Source organism: Hypanus sabinus, chromosome 3, assembly GCF_030144855.1.
Source record: "Hypanus sabinus isolate sHypSab1 chromosome 3, sHypSab1.hap1, whole genome shotgun sequence".
Taxonomy (NCBI): domain Eukaryota; kingdom Metazoa; phylum Chordata; class Chondrichthyes; order Myliobatiformes; family Dasyatidae; genus Hypanus; species Hypanus sabinus.
This window is the reverse complement of record NC_082708.1, coordinates 20,660,574-20,680,952: the sequence shown is the minus strand read 5'-3', so window position 1 is coordinate 20,680,952 and position 20,379 is coordinate 20,660,574. Positions and strand designations below refer to the sequence as shown.

Here is a 20,379-nt window from a genome sequence, read left to right as displayed (position 1 = left end):
GATGCCTGTTCTGTTTAACTTAACCTCCACCACATCCTCTTCCCAGGCTTATCCTCTCTCCTGTGGCACCCAGAGGAGGATGTTGCTCTAAATGGTTCACACTTGAACCAACAAACTGTAAACTGAGTGCAGTCTTTGCTCGTTGTGGTTCTGGTTGATTATAAATTATAGTAACTGTTGTTAAAGCTCATATAGCATCAGAATCAAGTTTACTATCACTGGCATGTGACGTGAAATTTGTTAACTTGGCAACAGCAGCAGTTCAATGCAATATGTAATATAGAAGAGAAAAAACTAATAAATAAGTAAATCAATTACAGTATACCTATATTGAATAGATTAAGAACACGCAAAAATCAGAAATACTGTATATTTTTTTAAAAAGAGTGAGGTAGTACCTAAGGGTTCAATGTCCATTTAGGAATCAAACGGCAGAGGGGAAGAAACTGTTGCTGAATCACTGAGTGTGTGCCTACAGGCTTCTGTACCTCCTATCTGATAATAACAGTGAGAAAAGGGCATGCCCTGTGTGCTGTCCTTAATAATAGATGTTGCCTTTCTGAGATACCGCTCCCTGAAGATGTCCTGGGTACTTTGTCAGCTAGTACCCAAGATGGAGCTGACTAGATTTATAACCCTCTACAGCTTCTTTTGGTCCTGTACAGTAGTGCCCCCCCCCCATTCCAGACAGTGATTGAGCCTGTCAGAATGCTCTCCACCGTGTATCTATAGAAGTTTGAGTGTATTTGTTGACATGCCAAATCTCTTCAAACTCCTAATAAAGTATAGCTGCTGTTTTGCCGCCTTTATAACTACATTGATATGTTGGGACCAGGTTAGATCCTCAGAGATCTTGACACCCAGGAACTTAAAGCTGCTCACTCTCTTCACTTTGTAGTGAATTCTTGTCCCATTTGTGGTTTACTTGGCATTCGTTCAACTGCTGTATGATGCAGAACATTCAAAAGTGTTTAACTTTCACCTGTCGGGAAGCAGGTAACTTCCCTCCACCCTGTAGCTCTAAGTTGTCGTCTTTCTGTACTCCGCTCTTGGTATTATATGGCTGGAACATTCTAATTCTCTATTAGAATATGCCCAAGTGCACAGCAACAACACTGCTGAATTATGTATGAAAAGGAAAGGAAGAAATTGCATTCAAATGGTCCTCATTTACATCTTTGAAATGTCCCAAAGGAGCATCTGAGGATTTCCTGGATTGCATGTTAGGCATAGAGATATTTACACAAATTTTACAATGCTATCCAAAGGGTAGGAGAGAATTAGTGCAAGAATCTTCACAACATGTGTATTTGCAAGCCAGTACTTAATGTTATAGACTGGTGTTGGAAACCACTGCAACACCCTAAATGCTGGAGGAACTCAGTAGGCCAGGCAGTATCTAGGAAAAAAGTATAGTCAATGTTTTGGGCTGAAACCCTTCAGTGGAAAGGGGAATAGACCGAGTGGACAGCCAGCGCCTCTTCCCCAGGGCACCACTGCTCAGTACAAGAGGACATGGCTTTAAGGTAAGGGGAGGGAAGTTCAAGGGGGATATTAGAGGAAGGTTTTTCACTGAGAGTGGTTGGTGCGTGGAATGCGCTGCCTGAGTCAGTGGTGGAGGCAGATACACTAGTGAAGTTTAAGAGACTACTAGACAGATATATGGAGGAATTTAAGGTGGGGGTTATATGGGAGGCAGGGTTTGAGAGTCGGCACAACATTGTGTGCTGTACTGTTCTATGTTCGAAACCACTGTTTTTTCTAAATAATACTTATTGTAAAATTTGTACTTTTTAACAAACTCATTTTTCACACTGGTAGAAAGTGGTATAGCCACTTATATCCTATTTTCTTTTTGGTTCTGATTTTGCATATGTAGAGAGGATTGGAATTGGTGGCACTGATGATTCTTTGTCTTAGATACTATAAACAGCCCAGGTTTTTTTTTATTTTTTTCTATTTGTTAGTGATTAGTTTGTTTTGTTTTTTTTTGGGGTAATTTTTTTTTCTTTTCCTCTTTTTTTCTTTTACTGTTTTTTTTTAATATTGATATACCTAGTTTTTTTTTGTCTTGTCTGTATTGTATTTGTATCACGTATGATTTAGGAAGACTTAACTATATTGTACTTATTGCTTGTGTATCCTTATATGCTCATTTTAATTTTGTAATCCCAATAATTATGCATCAATCTTACCATGTTGATATCAATAAAAAGATTGAAAAAGAAAAATTAAAAAAAATAAAATGAAAGAAAGTGGTATAGCAACTAACACAAAACGTGAAAATCTGCAGATGCTGGAAATCCAAGCAACACACACAAAATGCTGGAGGAATTCAGCAGGCCAGGTAGCATCTATGGAAAAGAATAAACAGTCAACATTTTGAGCTGAGATCCTTCATCGGGATTGGGGAGAAAAGATGAGGTCAGAGTAAGAAGGTGGGGGTGGGGAAGGGAGGAACAAGTGCAAGGAAGTAGGTGATGGATGAAACTGGGAGATGGGGAGGAGTGAAATAAAGAGCAAACACGAGGAAATCTGCAGATGCTGGAAATTCAAACAACACACACAAAATGCTGGTGGAACACAGCAGGTCAGGCAGCATCTATAAGGAGAAGCACTGTTGACGGTTCGGGCCGAGACCCTTCGTCAGGACTAACCGAAAGGAAAGATAGTAAGAGATTTGAAAATAGTGGGGGGAGGGGGAAATGTGAAATGATAGGAGAAGACCGGAGGGGGTGGGATGAAGCTAACAGCTGGAAAGGTGATTGGTGAAAGTGATACAGAGCTGGAGAAGGGAAAGGATCATGGGACGGGAGGCCTCTGGAGAAAGAAAGAGGGGTGGGGAGCACCAGACAGAGATGGAGAACAGGCAGAGTGATGGGTAGAGAGAGAAAAAAATAAACAACTAAATATGTCAGGGATGGGGTAAGAAGGGGAGGAGGGGCATTAACAGAAGTTAGAGAAGTCAATGTTCATGCCATCAGGTTGGAGGCTACCCAGCCGGTATATAAGGTGTTGTTCCTCCAACCTGAGTGTGGTTTCATCTTGATAGTAGAGGAGGCCATGGATTGATATATGGGAATGGGACATGGAATTAAAATGTGTGGGCACTGGGAGATCCTGCTTTTTCTGCTGGACCGAGCGTTGGTGTTCAGCGAAATGGTCTCCCAGTCTGTGTCGGGTCTCACCAATATATAAAAGGCCACACCGGGAGCACCGGACGCAGTATACCACACCAGCCGACTCACAGGTGATGTGACGCCTCACCTGGAAGAACTGTCTGGGGCCCTGAATGGTGGTGAGGGAGGAAGTGTAAGGGCAGGTGTAGCACTTGTTCTGTTTACAAGGATAAGTGCTAGGAGGGAGATCGGTGGGAAGAGATGGGGGGTACAAGTGGACAAGGGAGTTGCATAGGGAGCGATCCCTGCAGAAAGCAGAAAGTGGGGGAGGGAAAGATGTGCTTGGTAGTGGGATCCCGTTGGAGGCAGCGTAAGTTATGGAGAATTATACGTTGGACCTGGAAGCTGGTGGGGTGGTAGATGAGGACAAGGGGAACCCTATCCCGAGTGGGGTGGCGGGCGGATGGGGTGAGGGCAGATGTGCGGGAAATGTGAGAGATGCGTTTGAGAGCAGAGTTGATGGTGGAAGAAGGGAAGCCCCATTGTATAAAAAAGGAAGGCATCTCCTTCATCCTGGAATGAAAAGCCTCATCCTGAGAGCAGGTGCAGTGGAGACAGAGGAATTGTGAGAAGGGGATAGCATTTTTGCAAGAGACAGGGTGGGAAGAGGAATAGTCCAGGTAGCTGTGAGAGTCTAGGCTTATAGTAGATATCAGTAGATAAGCCGTCTCCAGAGATGGAGACAGAAAGATCAAGAAAGGGGAGGGAGGTGTCGGAAATGGACCAGGTAAATTTGAGGGCAGGGTGAAAGTTGGAGGCAAAGTTAATGAAGTCAACGAGCTCAGCATGCGTGCAGGAGGCAGTGCCAATGCAGTTGTCGATATAGCGAAGGAAAAGAGGGGGACAGATACCCGTATAGACTTGGAACATGGACTGTTCCACAAAGCCAACAAAAAGGCAGGCATCACTGGGACTCATGCAGGTGCCCATGGCTACACCCTTGGTTTGGAGGAAGTGGGAGGAGCCAAAGGAGAAATTACTGAGAGTAAGAACTAATTCCGCTAGACGGAGGAGAGTGGTGGTAGAGGGGAATTGGTTAGGTCTGGAATCCAAAAAGAAGCGAAGAGCTTTGAGACCGTCCTGGTGGGGGATGGAGGTATATAGGGACTGGATGTCCATGGTGAAAATAAGGCGGTGGGGGCCAGGGAACTTAAAATCATTGAAAAAAATTCAAAGTATGAGAAGTGTCACAAACATAGGTGGGAAGAGATTGAACAAGGGGAGGATAAAACAGTGTCAAGGTATGCAGAAATGAGTTCGGTGGGGCAGGAGCAAGCTGAGACAATAGGTCTACCTGGACAGGCAGGTTTGAGGATCTTGGGTAGGAGGTAGAAACGGGAAGTGCAGGGTGTGGGAACTATGAGGTCAGTGGCAGTGGATGGGAGATCCCCAGAGCTGATAAGGTTGGTGATGGTATAGGAGACAATGGCCTGGTGCTCCTTAGTGGGGTCATGATCAAGGGGTAAATAAGAGGAGGCATCAGAGAGTTGTTGCTGTGCCTTGGCCAGGTAGAGGTCAGTACGCCAGACAACAACAGCTCCCCCCCCCCCGTCAGCGGGTTTTATTGTGAGGTTGGGATTGGTGCGGTGGGAGCAGAGAGCAGAGTGTTCGGAAGGAGTGAGGTTGGAATTGGAACAGGGTGTGGTGAAGTCAAGACGGTTGATGTTCCGTTGTCAATTAGCAATAAAGAGATCCAGAGCAGGCAGAAGACCAGAGTGGGGTGTCCATGAAGAGGAGGAAGGTTGAAGACGGAAGAAGGGGTCATCGGTGGGGGTAGGAGAGTCCTTACCAAAGAAATAAGCTCGGAGACAGAGCCAGCGGAAGAAGAGTTCAGCGTCATGGTGTACGCGGAACTGGCTGAGGTGTGGGTGAAGGGTAACAAAGCTGAGACCCTTACTGAGAACAGAGTGCTCTGCCTCAGAGTTGAAGGTCAGGGGGAATGGTAAAGACCTGGCATGGATGAGAGATGGGATCAGAGCAGGGAGGGAGGCTGGTACTGAAATAAAAGAGCTGGGAAGTTAATTGGTGAAAGAGGTAAAGGGCTGGAGAAGGAGAATCTGATAGGAGAGGACAGAAAACCTTGGAGGAAATGGAAGGGGGAGGAGCACCAGAGGGAGGTGATGGGGAGGTAAGGAGATAATGTGAGAGAGGGAAATAGGAATAGTGAAGGGGGTGGGGGGCATTACTAGAAGCTAAAGAAATTTATGTTCATGCCATCAGGTTGGGGGCTACCCAGACAGAATTAAAGGTGTTGCTCATCCAATCTGAGTTTGGCCTCATCGCGGCAATAGAGCAGGCCAAGAGTGACGTGTTGATTGGGAAGTAGAATTGAGATGGATGGTCACTGGGAGATTGCTTTTTCTGGGGTTGAGTGTAGGTGCTCAGTGAAGCAGTCTCCCAATCTACACTGGGTTTTGCTGATCTACAAGAAGCCATACTGGGAGTACTGGAAACAGTAGATGACCCCATCAGACTCACAGGTGAAGTGTTGTCTCATGTGGCATCTGTGGGGTCATCTATGATAGTTTTACAAACTTGGTCATCACATTACACTCTGAAGAAGGATGTTGATGTCTGAGATGATGCATAAGATTTACCAGAAAGACTTCAGTGATGAAGAATTTCTGTAATAAGGTTAGACTGAAATAGGGTTGTTTCTGGAGTAGAGTGATAATTTTATATCCTGATGGGCTTAAGCCAAGGGACCAAAGACTATGTAAGGCAGATTTGATTGGCAAAAGAGCCACAGGTAACATGCAGGATTTTAATTTTTTTTATTATAATACAGTAATGGGGCCTTCCTGCCCAAATGGCCCACGCTACCCAATTACACCCATGTGACCAATTACCCTCCTAACATTTGTGTCCTTGGGATGTGGGAAGAAACCTGTGTAGACGTGGCGAGAAAGAACAAACTCCTTACAGACAGCGGCGAGAAATTCTTGCATAGCTGTGATAGTTGTGAAGTGTTATGCACAGGTTGACAGTGTGGTGAATATATTTTCAGTTGTGATTTTCAAAAGGGATGAGTATCAGAGCTAATCTTGTTAAAATGGGGAAAGAGTAGAGTACTGGAACTGACTAAATTGCTGTAAAGAGACTTGATGATGGGCTAAATGATCTCCCTCTGAAATGTTGGGTAACAAGAAGCATGTTTTCTGAACATTGCTGTGGAATCTTTATCAGCTGCTTGGAAAGACCATTGTGGCTTCTGCTTGATACCTATCTCAGCAGGCAATGTCCCCAAGAGAACAGCTTCTCCTTATTACTGAATAGATGCAAGCACACATCATTTCTGTGCCAAGTTTTTTTGAAAATCCACTTGTGATTTAACTGACCAAGCTGATATTTAAATAGCAATTATTTTTTTACAGTCTGAACTCGGTAGATTGATCCAAAATCACGACTTGCTGGTTTAATTGCACTGCCTAATAATATAAGCAAAATATTATTACAATGATGTATATGAGTCTATTTCAATAAAAGCAGCCTTTGGATTAACTGAACCACAAGTTGACTTTTCTCTCCACCTAAAGTTTGCTTTATAAAGTTTTCAGCATGAACTTATCTATGTCCACCATCAACACATTCAATGATATCACTGGACTGCAAAGACTTTCTTAACCTGGATTCCTTGCCTCTTCCACTCCTACCTTTTGTGCTTAGTAACTACTGCCTGGCTGAGATTAATTTGTTGGTTTATTAATCTGAATTGAATAGCTTCCGGATCAGTTTTCACCTTTTTAATCTGTTTTCCTCTAATCTTCTCATTTCCTCTGAGCAGATGGTGAGTCTGCATTGAATTTGGGTCATCGGATAGCTACTCTTCATTCCCCTTGGTTGTTTTTCTTTCACCAGCTGAGTGTAGCCACTTCTGATTTGAGAATATTCCCTGTAATTTTAATTTGATTTAAAACCACATTTAAGGTTTTTTTTGCCTAAATCAGGGGGACTTTAATCGTATTTAGTCTGATCCATTTCATTTTATGCATTACTATTATAAATTGGGTGGCAGGGTGGAGGTGTCTTTACGAAAGGAGGTGCCAGGTGCTCTGGTTCAAACTGATGGGGAGGTGATAGTAACTGAAATAACCATGCATTACAACAGTTGTGTGCAGAAGAGCATCTCTGAACACATAGCCCATCTAATCTTGTAGCATGGGCTACAAGCAAGGGATCACACTGGGTTCCACTCCTGTATCTAATAAAGTGGCCACTGAGTGTAATTGACAATACTTTCACCTTTTTTTAAAAATTTTTTTTATTAGTTTTTCAAAACATTTTACAAATTAAAAACCCCAAATCCCAATGAGGAACATTAAAACAGTGCAAAATTAAGCATACAATAACAATATGTTACAAAGGAAGAGAATTTAGCACAAAAAAAGCGCCTAAATTAAAGACAAGTAAGCTTAGTGTCCTCCCCAAGCCCCACAACACAAGAAAAAACAACAGCAACTCCAGACCAACCACAACACAATATAGAGAGTATGTCAGGACAGCCAAGCTCCCAGACTGTGAATACACTCAGCAACAGAGGATAATAATGCCTTCTACCAGAAAAAAAAGGAGCTGAAAGCAAGGGACCGAAGAGAAAAAAAAACCCTAGTCAAGAGGAAGGTTATGAAAGTAGTTTCACCTTTTTTTTGACAGAGGTATAGTCTGTTTAAGGAGATGTGTCCCTACCAAAGGAGATGTAAAGTGCGCCTTCCCTCCACTAGCCTGCAGGTCACCCTTGGGCAAGGTGTGGCATCAGGGTCATGTGAAGACAGGGTAGCAGGTGGTGGGCAGTCATGTGATCAACTGGTGCATATCAGGAGTCCTGGTTATGCAACCACTGACACCAGACAGAGAAACTCTGAGTATTGATAATGGCTGGGGTCACCTATCTTGTAAAGAAACTGTCCAGAAGAAGGTAATGGAAAACCATTTCTGAAAAAAAATTGTCAAGAACAATAGTGGTCATGAAGCCATGATTCATGTCATGCGACATGGCACGTAATGATGACAACTATAAATTATGCTGCCCTTTTCCATGATACGGTTGAGATCATGCAGACAGACAACAGGTCCAGACTAAATGTTTTCCTTCACTAGCAGCCTTCCTTTGTTTAACAAAGGTGAAGCACAAGGTTTTTTTTATATTTACAAAAAACATCAAGCTGCATTATAAGATCAAACATTTCCTGGACTAGTGTGTATATTTGATCAGATTATTTTCTAAACTGTTTAAAATTTGTTGTTTTGTTCCAACAGATTGATGTCAAGGATTATATGCTGGTTGGTTTAAAGGATCAGACACTGGGACGGTTGCCTGGTAAAGTTGCTGGTGAGCAGTTTGTCATTGAAGAATGTGAAAACTGCAACATATATATATTTGACCACTCTGCCACTATCACCATTGACGACTGCACCAACTGCAGGATATTTCTGGGACCTATTAAGGGTAGTGTGTTTTTCCGCAAATGTGTAGACTGCAAATGTGTCGTGGCTTGTCAGCAATTTCGTACACGGGATTGCAGAAAAATGGATGTCTTCCTCTGTTGTGCAACACAGCCTATCATTGAATCATCTACGGGCATGAAGTTTGGTTGTTTTCAATATTACTATCCTGAACTGGGTTACCAATTCAAAGACGCAGGCTTGAGCATCTTCAATAACAACTGGAGCAATATCCATGACTTCACCCCAGCTTCTGATGAGAACAACTGGACATTGTTAGCTGAAGATACAGTACCACATGATTATGTTCCCCTTCCTGATTCAGAGGAGCTGAAAGCAGTTCGGATCTCTACTGAGTTGAACAGAAGCATTGTTCCAGTCACACGAGGCCAGAGGCAAAAGAGCAGTGAAGAATCATGCTTGGTTGTGTTTTTTGCTGGAGACTACACCACAGCCAATGCCAGGAAATTAATTGATGAGGTGAGAAAATATTGTGTTTGTGTTCAGTGTTCTTGTTTATTTTAAAATTGAATTGTAGCCCTACCTAAGAAGTGAATGAAATATTTCCGTGTCCTTCTACAGAGTAAGTTATAGGACAAAATTGAAGTGATCTGAGAGTAACCTGAACTTGGCTCATTTGCAAAAATACATACTGGCTTGCATAAAGGAATAAAAAAAAATTGTATGTGTGTGTGTATATATTTGACTGTCAATTATTGAAAGCAAGTCATTAATGGAATCTTTAAGAAAAGAATTAAATGGTACATTGAGCAGAATACTTATTCATATTGAGAGCTACCATAGATCTGAGAAGGTAAAACATGTAAAACTCAGGGTATTAATTGGTCTAATGTTCATAGTCCAGTGAATGGCATTGGGAAGGAAATACTACATATGGTAAACTTTATCAAGTATAAACTTTCTAGCAATAAAAAATGAGAACTAAAATATTAAACTTTACTATTGTAACACTGAGTAAATGAGATTACATTTTAATTCTGGAAATCTCAGATAACTGGCAAAAGTCATGCTCCATTTTAAATGGCTAATTTAAGCAATTTTCACTAATATTATATAGTAATGTGACTTTCAGAAGAGTAAAAAATCTGTAGATTTGCCATTGCAGAATTTTTGTGATAATATTTGTTATTAATGAGCTTCCTGCAGAGATGGTGACAAATGTATAAGCAGGTAGGTAATTAAACCAGTATTTTTATGAAATCCTGTCATCTCATTGTGACGAATGTGGAGTCTTCCTTCCTGATGCAATCTAATTCAGTGCTCTACTTGTAATAATGTTTCACAGTACATGTGGGAGTCTGTGGCTTTATAATGGAAATCAGTGGATTGTCTTCTGATATGGATACACAGATCAAAAAAAGGAAGAGAGTCAGAAAATGTCTGGGTGAATTTGAGGTCAGCTTATGTGTTGATGGCAAAGGTCATTAAATTGAGTTCCTGTGAATCCAACATCTCTAGTATTGTCTTCAGTAACAGATTCTGATCTAGTACTGATTGGCATAAAAGGATGCTGCATCCAGTCTTTTTAGGAAAAGTAATAGCAAATGGGTCGAATTAAGCTGAAGACTGCTAACATGCCTTTAAGCATTGTAGACATCTTAGAATTATACTGCACAGTAAATTCCATTTGTGTTGCATGTTTGAAGTAACTACCAATTAGTTCTGTTTCCCTACCTCATCTCTATGATGGAGACTTCTCAGCTTCCATTGTCTGTTCAAATATCCTCTTATTATTACTACAAAGATAATTTTTGGGCAGTGCATTCCAGATTTTAATAAATAACTAAGGTTCCAGAAGAACAGTAATTCATCTAAATATCAGTATTTTTCTTTATCTTAAAAATAAATATTTTTGTGTTGGAAGTAATAATTGCCTTAGTCAGAATACTGGGCAGCAGGATAGTGTGGTGGTTAGTGCAAGTCCTTGCAGAACAATTTGTAAGATCATGTTTCAATTCTTGTTGCTGTCTGTAAGGAGTTCCTGCATTCTCCCCATGACTACAGCAGTTTCCTCTGGGTGCTTTCCCCCCCCCCCCCCCCACCCTTTCTCCGGACACACAGGATACAATTAGGGATGGAGAGTTGTGGGCATGCTACGTTTGTGCCAGAAGCTTGGCGACACTTTCAGGCTACTCAGCACAATGCCTGCTGATTTGATGCAAACACCACTTTTCACTGTATGTTTTGATATGTGAAAAAGATCTTCTAAATCTAATCTACTGCTGCAGGTTTAACTCATTCTTTAAAAATTTGCATTTTCTGCTAGATATGAATAAAATGTTTCCAATTTTGCTATTAAATAATTTTGGCAGTAAAATTAGCTTTGCTTTGTTTTTCTTTTCAAAAGATGGCTACAAAAGATTTTGCCCTTGTTCAAACAAAAGAAATTTCAATGAGACCAGAAGATGCCAACAGAGTATTCAAAGAGAAAGCAGCAGATTTTATTCCATTACTTCAGCAAGGTAAAGTTATTCTTCCCAATCATAATCTTAATCAAAATTTATTGTGATTGTATTTCTGAATTTGCATGCCATTTAGCACTCTGCAGCCATCATTGTTGTGCTCCACACCACTAAACCACAAACCAATGGTCTACCTTCTATACATCAACCTTTTATAACAATCAACACAATATTTCAACCTTCTATTGCAATTGCTTTACAAAGCTGCTGAATCAGCATGCACGATCAGTAAAAATCTTAGAACATCATTATGACCAACTAAGTATTCATTTTGAAAGGGACAGTGTTCCATTGAAAAATGGTATTTATAGATGATTGCGCCTGAAGCTAAGCAGCAGTTTTGCTCAAGCAAGAAAATGGAAATGAGGACCATTTTGGATTGCAGAGTTAACTTGTGGATGGAAGATTATTTAAAATCTGACTAAAGCAGTGCAAGACTTGTTATTGTGTTCAAATGATTAACTACTTAATTGGGGCAGCAATAAAGGTCCTCCATCTCTCTGTCTATGGCCATCTTCTCTATTGTGCCCCAATCTGCCTCTATGGTACAGTGCCAAGTTGTCTTTGGTCTGTCATATTTCTTCACTCTTCAGGGGTTCAAAGAAGGCTGCCTTGATGATGGAATTGGCCATCATCACAATCAATTTTAGATGTGTAGTGTGTAGGCCTCCGTTAGTCTCGATAGACCATGCAAGAGGTTTTCTTTTTATGGAAGACCGGCAGTTGCCCAAGCTGCAAGTCTCGCCTCTCCACGCCACCAATGTTGTCCAAGGGGAGGGCATTAGGACCCATATAGCTTGGCACTGGTATCATTGCAGAGCAATGTGTGGTTAAGTACCTTGCACAGGGACACACATGCAGCCTCAGCCAATGCTCAAACTAGCAACCTTCAGATCACGAGACAAATGCCTTAACCACTTGGCCACATGCCAACACATTTAATTAGATAATTGGCAAACTGCTCACTTTAGCTAAGATTGCCAAAGAAAAGATGGAAAGTGAGACATTAGTTGACTTTCTTTTGAGTAAAAATGGTCAATGTAATTGTAGTGGAGAAAACTGCTACATAACTACATTGTTTTCATGTATTTATAAAATGCAGATTTTTTAAAGCTATTTTCCTCACTCTGAAATGAAAACAAATTGTAAGAATGTAAGAATTATAAGAATGTAATTGAGAATTCAAAAAAAATAAAATGAGCACTGAATTTTGAGGCAGTTTTAACTCATTCAGAAATTTTAAATCAGTGATGTGAAGTCAATGTTCTTATTGCAAGTGATTAATGAGGAATTCCTCTAAATTGAATTACATAGTATAGAAACGTACTCCTTGTCAAAAATAGTAACACATTCTGCTGTTGACATTGAACACCTTTTCATCTAGTCTAATGTGGTGTTACTTTAAAAGTGACCTTTTACAAATCTAAATGAATTACATTAATAGGCTGACTATTCATTATTACACTTATCTACAATATTCTGCTCTATGGTCTTATGGTCTACATCTTCATATTTGTCTTCTGACATATCCCATTACTTTTCATATTGGATGTTGAGGGATTACCAGAGGTTCTTGTAGATTCTCTGGATCCTTTCTTTTAAAAATGTATTGTTAGCAAGCCACTAATCTCTGACTACACTCATTTGAATTAATAATGTTTATCAAAATCCTTGTACCTTTTCTGTAATTCCTTCAAAATGTTTGGATGCAGTATATCAGCTTGGGGATTTTTATGCTCCGTCTGAGCCCATTTAATTATGTACTTTTTTTAATGCATTTAACCTGTTACATATTTCATTATTTCATGTCATGACCACCTGTTCTGTGTCCTTGGAAAATTCTGAAGCAAGTTAATCCAACTGCCCTTTTTCTTGGATTAGCAGCAGTATTACCCAGACTATTCCTATTAGAAATATTCTTCAGTCTAATGCTGTAGGATCCAAGTGAATTATCTGTTTGTATTTCTTTCCTGGTGTCTGTAAATGAATTCACTATTTGGTTTTTCATTACTTTCATTTTCAGTGTAATGACAGCAATCTTTGCAGATTGACATCACTTTAATGATAAAATCTGAGGAACTTTTAAATGTTTTAATCTGAAAGTAAAACCTGATTTGTAATCATTTAATTACTGACAATGTTTAGTACCCATGGGATAGTTGTATCGATATTTTATATTTTCAGCAATTAAACTTTTATATTCGTTTTTGTGCAGGCCCTGTGGTGGCATTAGAATTCAATGGTGATGGTGTAGTGGATGCCTGCCAGAACATAGTCAGTTCTGTGTTCACTGCTTCCAAGGTAAAATTATTATTTTGAACAGTACATTGTAATGACTTTTTTCCCATCATGGGTTAGACTATTATGTAAATTTATGTATATAAATAATTCTACATCTGACATCTCCCTTAGACTTTCCTCCACTCATCCTTAAATGGATTTTTAAGGTCCTCTGGATTTGGCCATTGCTGCTCTAGGGGAGAAAGGAGCTGTCTGACATGGATAGAGATTCTATCTATGCTTCTCAAACTTGTATTCTTCAAACAAGAAGTTGCCTCATCTTCCTTGGCTCCAAAGTGAAAGCTCCAGCTCACTCGACTTTTCCTCATAAGACATGTTCTCTAATCCAGTCAGCATCTTCGTAAATCTCCTCTACAGCTATTCTAAAATTTCACGTGCTTCCTACAATGAGGCAAACAGAACTGAACACAATATTACAAGTATGGTTTAACTGCAACATTACCTTGAATCTTTTGAACTCCGTATGAGACTAATGAAGGCGAACATGTCATGCATATTCTTAACCATCCTATCAACTTGTATGACAACTTTGAAGGATCTATGGACTTGGACTGTTTCTCCACATGACTAAGATTTAATCTTCAGATTTGATCTTCCAAATTGTATCACTTCACACTTTATTGAACTTCATCTGCCACTTCTCAGTTCAGCTCTGCATCCTAATCTATGTTCCATTGTAACCTATGCCAACCTTCTACACTACTTTCAATGCCACAGACGGCAATGGGTGGTAGTAGGAGCGTATTCTGCCTGAAGATTTGTGACTAGTCGTGTCCAGCAAAGATCACCACTAGTCACTTACTAACTCACCCTTCCACTTTCTCAACTAAGTTATTTATAAAACAACAAAAACCCAAGGGTCCCAGAACAGATCTTCATCCTATTTGGTTATCGTCCACAGCACATGATGACCTGACACCTGACCACAGGAGTCCTTCATCACACGTCATGACGTTGCTCTTCAAATGTGGGGCAGGGGCCTAGACTCTGGCCTGATCTCTAACTTCCCACATCCCTGTCTCTAAACCTTAACTGACCCCTAACTTTCTTCTCTATCCCAAAACCATCCCTGTGAACCTTAAAAAAAACTGTCTGAGTCATGACCTTGTTGGGGATGCAGCTCATTGTCATGTAAATTAAAAGGTATTATCCTATTGAAAGCAGCTGATATTTGATTGTTATTGCATGCCTCATGGATGTGATTTCCAATTGTCTACTTTTGTGTTTTTTTTATATAACAGGTGTTTGTTTCTGAAAACAAATCTTCAGCTTCCCAAGATGTGGACAATTTCTATAACTATGCTGAAATACAGATGGGAATGTAAAAATGAACAAGAGTCATGTGTGAACATCTTAACCACAGACTGCTATTTTCCTATTGTAGTATATATTATCATTAAACTACTGGAAATAGTCATCTGAAGTAAGATGTTTTTTGTAGCTAAGATTTAATATCCTGAATGTATTGATTTCAAAGTATTGCTAGTATATAACCAAAGTATTTTAAGCATTCTTGTATACATTTTAAACTTGACCTGCTTTTTCCTTGTATATAAAAAAGGAAGAATCATTTAAAAGAAAGTGATGTGTTCTTGTACTTGATGTAATCATACATTACTGTAAAAGATGAAAATATTGCAGATTTATGGACTCTACTCCCTTTTTTTTTCCTTTAGTTTTTTCACCATTCCCCATTGTATATTGGTTATTGGTTGAAGAAAATTTAGCTACACCACCACGTTGCCATTAAATGTTAAACTGTGGCATCAATTTTTACACTTTCCTCTGGAGCACTTTCGGGAATTTTAAGGTCACCCTTCAGCTGGCATAGTGGCATAGTGGCATCCATGTTGGGTTGAATGGTGAACTAGCAACTCTGTCTTTTATATACTTTTTTAAAAAAGTGCTAAAGAAATGTCAAGGTTGCTACCCAATGCGTCTCAAGGCATGGAAAAGAAAAACAACAACCCTGTGGCCATGTATTTTTCATCTGCATGTTCCAATTTCTGATTGTGGATGTCAGCTAATTAATTGACCACTGTAAATTCTCTCATGTGTAGAAGAGTGAATGAAATGAAGGGAGAATGTAATGGGTCAGTACAAAAGGGTACTTGATGGTTGACATGGACTTGTTTGGCCAAAGAGCCTTCTTCCATGTTTGACTTTAATTTTAAAAATATTATTTGTTCCATTTACACACAGTGGCATTCTCTTAGAGGCTCTTAATTCATTTAGTTTTACTGTGGACTAATAGACTTTTAATTGTAACACTTTCTCTAGAAAAAGGCTGCTCAAGGAGGTTCCCCAGATAAATGTTTAGAAAATGCTCATTCAGTTTCAAGGGAGGTTTTAAACAAAAATAATTTGGTATTTTTCTTTAGCCTTCAAAAAGAGCTATCCAAATACTGCTAATACCTAAAAATGGAGGAAGACGTGATGTAGGGTATTCACACTTTTTTTAGAAGCTGAAATTTAAACATTTTTAATATCCTGGAGTAAGTACTTGCTGTTGCCACAGCTTTCATCATAGCCTTTATTATAAATCATCTTTTACAATGAAGTGATATTTTGTGGTACTGGCACTTGGTCATTTATGGTTTTATTGTTGAACAAATACAATCCTGGTTTTAATCATTCTATGCTTAAAGATATGACAGATTATAGTGTCTTTGAAATTGAATGTGGCCATTAAAATAGAATTTGGGGGCTACATTAGTGAAAACTAATTGAAAGGATTTTTAAAGTATTTCAGATCTATCCAATTCTGGGCATTCCTTATTGCTATGGGAAAAATGGATTAGTGACTGTTTAAGTTATTGAGGTTTCTGGATTTTTTCCCTGCAAAAACCTTTGTGCTTAAAAAAACATTTTACATAATTAGATGTTTTGTATACATTCTTTATTGTATTTTCTTGTTGTCTATAGTACACACCTATATAGATTGTAGTTTGACTCCAAGAAAATTCCCTCAGAATTAAATAAAACTTACTCCAAAGAATTAATTGAGAACTTAAGTAGGTGGGGACAGCTGCTAGAGAAGGACTAATGGTACAGGTAGGAAATTGCACATTACAGCTGCACAAATAGGCCTTCCACTTTTGGTCTTATTAATTTCCCCTGTTTTGATACAAGTAAAATTATACTAAGAAGATGGAGTAACTTGTTTGTCCTTTTTAGTGAAAATTGGCAATTTGTTAACTGGCAGCATACTGTGTAGTGAAATACAAAGAAACTTGAGTTGACAGTTGATTTTTACCTACTTCTCTTTGGTCTCAGTTTTTAAATTTTATTCTTTTGTCATATTACAAAGTGGTGTCCAAAGCAGACACATTAATCCCTGTATAGATTTTTCCATGTAACTCTTATTTTGAAGCAATGTCTAATGGGGCATTGTCCATATACTCTTTTACAATATAACAATATAAATTAATGAAAAATGTTCATAGATTTACAAAGTGCAGCATAGAAATGGAGCATTTAATCCATAGTCCATGGAATTTCTGTGCTGCCTGTGGCCATACCTTTGTCCAACCCTGTTGGCATCAATTCCTTTTTCTTGTATTCTTAGATTTGCCCTTTAATATATACCTGTGTTTTGCCTTTAATAATCCTAGTAACTGTCGCAGTAAATGATCTGTGTAGTGATGCTTGAAAATCTTTAAGTGATTTGTTACAAACTTTGGAGGTCAAGTATAAAAGTATTTGCACAAATGGAGTAATTAATGGCAATCATGCACATAAGCGAATTTGACAAATGCTTTTTAAGAAATCAGTGGAAATTTTTCATACTTAAGAGATTTTCTGGTTGCAGATCATAAGTTGTTACAGCACATCTCTCTAGTTTATCTCTCAGTTTAACTGTCAGTTAATCTCATGCTGTTATCCTCCTACCCATTACATCACTTAATATTTTTGAAGCAATTATCTAATTTTCCATTAAAAGAAAGTGACACCAGATCAGCAACAATTGTGACATACAAATCCCCATTTCAATTATGAGTGGCTTGTAAAGTTGTCTATAATTATTTGTGACTGTGGTTGTAACTTTGTAAATGTAGATGCTTTATTGCTTTCTCACAGAAAATTTACTGTAACATAACTTACAAAAAATCTGCTTCAATAAGAAAAACACCATTTATGGTGAAGTGAAACAAACATTTTTACATTCTGGGAGCAGCATAATGCATGAAGGCAGAAAAGAGGAACAAGTTATATACAACCCAACTGTTCTGTAATCTAGCTTGCCAAATTGGTATCAGAAGAAATCCATTTGGATCAAATTACTTCATCCCAAATTAATTGTACTGACTGGCTCTTGACTCCTATTGCTCCTCTCTTCTCCTCCATTCCACCCCCCCCCCCCCCCGTAGGTTTTTAACCTAGTTGCTGTGACTCAAGAGGGACTTGACTCTTCCCACTTGAATTTTGAATATATCTCAACAAATATTTATTGATAATGGTCCGAGGAGCATGGACCCCCCCCCCCCCCAACCCCCAACTTAATTGAAAATAACTCAACCTCACTGGTGCTTAAAAACACAGCTTGGTATTTAAAGAGCTCACATCTTTTACATGAGTAGGTACACAGCTTTATCTTGAATGTGAACATGAACAAAATCAACTGTTTACTTATTTCTTCAAATTTACTACATTATTTTTTTTCCTTTTGTAAAAACACTGCTGCATTTAAGGTATGTTTGACAAGTATTTGTTGGCATCTAGTATGACTTTTTTTTGTTTAAACTTGTCACTTCTACCCCAGCAGCAACATTGAGAACAAATGTCTCTAAAGCAACAGCCATTGTAATTGATGTTCCTTATCAATGTACATTCACTACTTTGAAATGTTTAGCACCTCCAGCATTTCTCAATTTACCATTGGTTATAAAGTTATTTAAAAAGTACATTGTGGCTGAATATTAACTCTATTTTAAAAGTTCCTCGTAGTTTGACTTTATTTTTTTAATCTTATTTATGCCTTCTACTTTATAACAGACTGCTTGAAATCAAATGAGAATAACTTCTGGCTGTCTCACTTTTAACTGAATTGTGACCTTTGCAAAACAATACAGCAAATAGTGAGGCTATTCAACTCATTAAATCGAGACCGTTTTTCAATGAGCAATTCGGTTCATTTCACTTCCTCCATTCTATTTGGAAATTGACTTCAAAAATAAAAATAGACAAAATACTCTGTAGGTCTTAAGTTATTACCTACAGCACATCTATTCTACTATTAAGTTTTGCTTAAAGCATGTGATGGAAAATTGTACGGCTGTTTGGTGGAACACTAGGCCCACTGAGCAGCAGAAACTCATGGCAGTAATATTTGTCACAATTAAGTGTTGCTTTTACTTTTATAAATTATGAATCTATGTAACTATTGTAATTTTTTTATTAAACACTACTTGTGTATCGTTTATGGTACAATGGGAAATTGTTTGTGTTCTCTTCCATTGATAAGCAAAAAAACTATTTTCTTTCTGTGAATGGACAAGCCAATGAACTCTAAAAGAAAAAGAGGTTCACCAGGCATCTGACTGTCACAGCACCAGTATTAATTGTGATATTAAATATATTTTATTTGGTCAGACTGCTTCAAGCTGCTAAGGTGACAATAACTCTCATAACCATGATTTACACCAGTTGTGTGCAGAAGAGCATCTCTGAACATGCAACACATTAAACCTTGTGGTGGATGGGCTACAGCAACAGAATGCCACAATGCACATTCAGTGGCCACTTTATTAGGTACAGGAGGTAACTAATAAAGGGGCCACTGAGTGTAGGTCTCTTGTTCAAGGATTTGAAATGATGTACAATATGTTTGGAACACAATGTCAGGAAGAGAACATAAAAATAAACTACCTAGTTAGAATTCAGGGGCTCATATTGTGTATCTTAAACACATTTTCATCATCTTGAGTTTGTCATTTTAAATCTGGAATGCAAATACACTTCAAATTCATTTTCACTTAGACAAATATAGCTAAGTGAAATGGCTTTGGATCTTCCTATTATCTTCAATTTATTACAAATGTTGAAAGAGCAAAGCATTTGGCTGTAATTTTGGATTTTGAGGTGGACCAATTCAACTGAAATGTTAAGTTGTAAATCTTTTTCAGTGTACTTCCCAGCCTTTGTATTTCTAGTGTTTTGTCAAAGGGCCGACTATCAAACCATGTAAGTTGGAAGTGAGATATAAAACAAAGTCTTTATTTATAGCTAGTCAATGATTTGAAGTAATTGTATCTAACACATTAGCTTTGTTTCTTTTGAAATTTAGAAAGTAAAAGAAAATAGAAATTGAACATTCACTATCATGATCCAAACATAACAGGACATAAAACTGCCACTTAAATTTGTCAGTTTTCTACAACTATTCACAATTGAAAATTGGAATAAACAGAGAAGAGAGATTGAAGCACAGGGTTAGTGAATCCTTTTTTAAAAGTTAACCAGATAACATTTCTATCAGGAAGTGCAACCAAAAAGAAAATTATATCATGCCTGGCAAGGGAATTCTACATGATCTCTGATAGCTGACAACTGTTTACAAATGGGTCAGAGAGGTGGACTTACTGTAAGCAGGCTTTTGGAGAAAAGAGATTATAACACACAAGACTGTAGCACATAGGAGCAAGAATTAGGCCATGCAGCCAATGGAGCCGGCTCTGCCATTTGATTATGGCTGATTTATTTTTCCCTCTCAGTCCTATTCTGCCTCTTCCCCAGAACTTTTATTACCCTTTTAAATGAAGAACCTTTGGCCTCCACAAGCTGTCTGTGGTAATGAATTCCACAGATTCGCCACCCTCTGGTTAAAGAAATCTTTACTCACTCTATTCTAAAGGGATGTGCTCCTATTCTATGGTTGCACCCTCCAGTCCCAGATTCTCCCACTATTTGAAGCATCTATTCAGGCTATTCAATATTCAGTAGGTTTCAATGGCAACCTTCTCCCCCTCCCCACC

The 20,379-nt window shown here is 38.7% G+C and overlaps 2 protein-coding genes across 5 annotated transcripts in view; one reads left to right on the top strand and one right to left on the bottom strand.

Annotated features, from left to right (window-relative positions):
- Nucleotides 1-18,842, top strand: part of rp2 (RP2 activator of ARL3 GTPase) — a 33,818-nt gene extending 14,976 nt beyond the window's left edge. For all 4 annotated transcript variants that reach the window (XM_059963827.1, XM_059963826.1, XM_059963825.1 and 1 more), the window contains 4 exons: nt 8,436-9,101; nt 10,990-11,104; nt 13,320-13,405; nt 14,647-18,842. In XM_059963827.1, the coding sequence (XP_059819810.1) occupies nt 8,436-9,101; nt 10,990-11,104; nt 13,320-13,405; nt 14,647-14,730 (951 nt within the window). In that variant the 3' untranslated portion in view covers nt 14,731-18,842. The remainder of the gene's footprint in view (nt 1-8,435; nt 9,102-10,989; nt 11,105-13,319; nt 13,406-14,646) is intronic.
- Nucleotides 1-20,379, bottom strand: part of slc9a7 (solute carrier family 9 member 7) — a 223,108-nt gene that overhangs the window by 180,368 nt on the left and 22,361 nt on the right. The window lies entirely within an intron of this gene.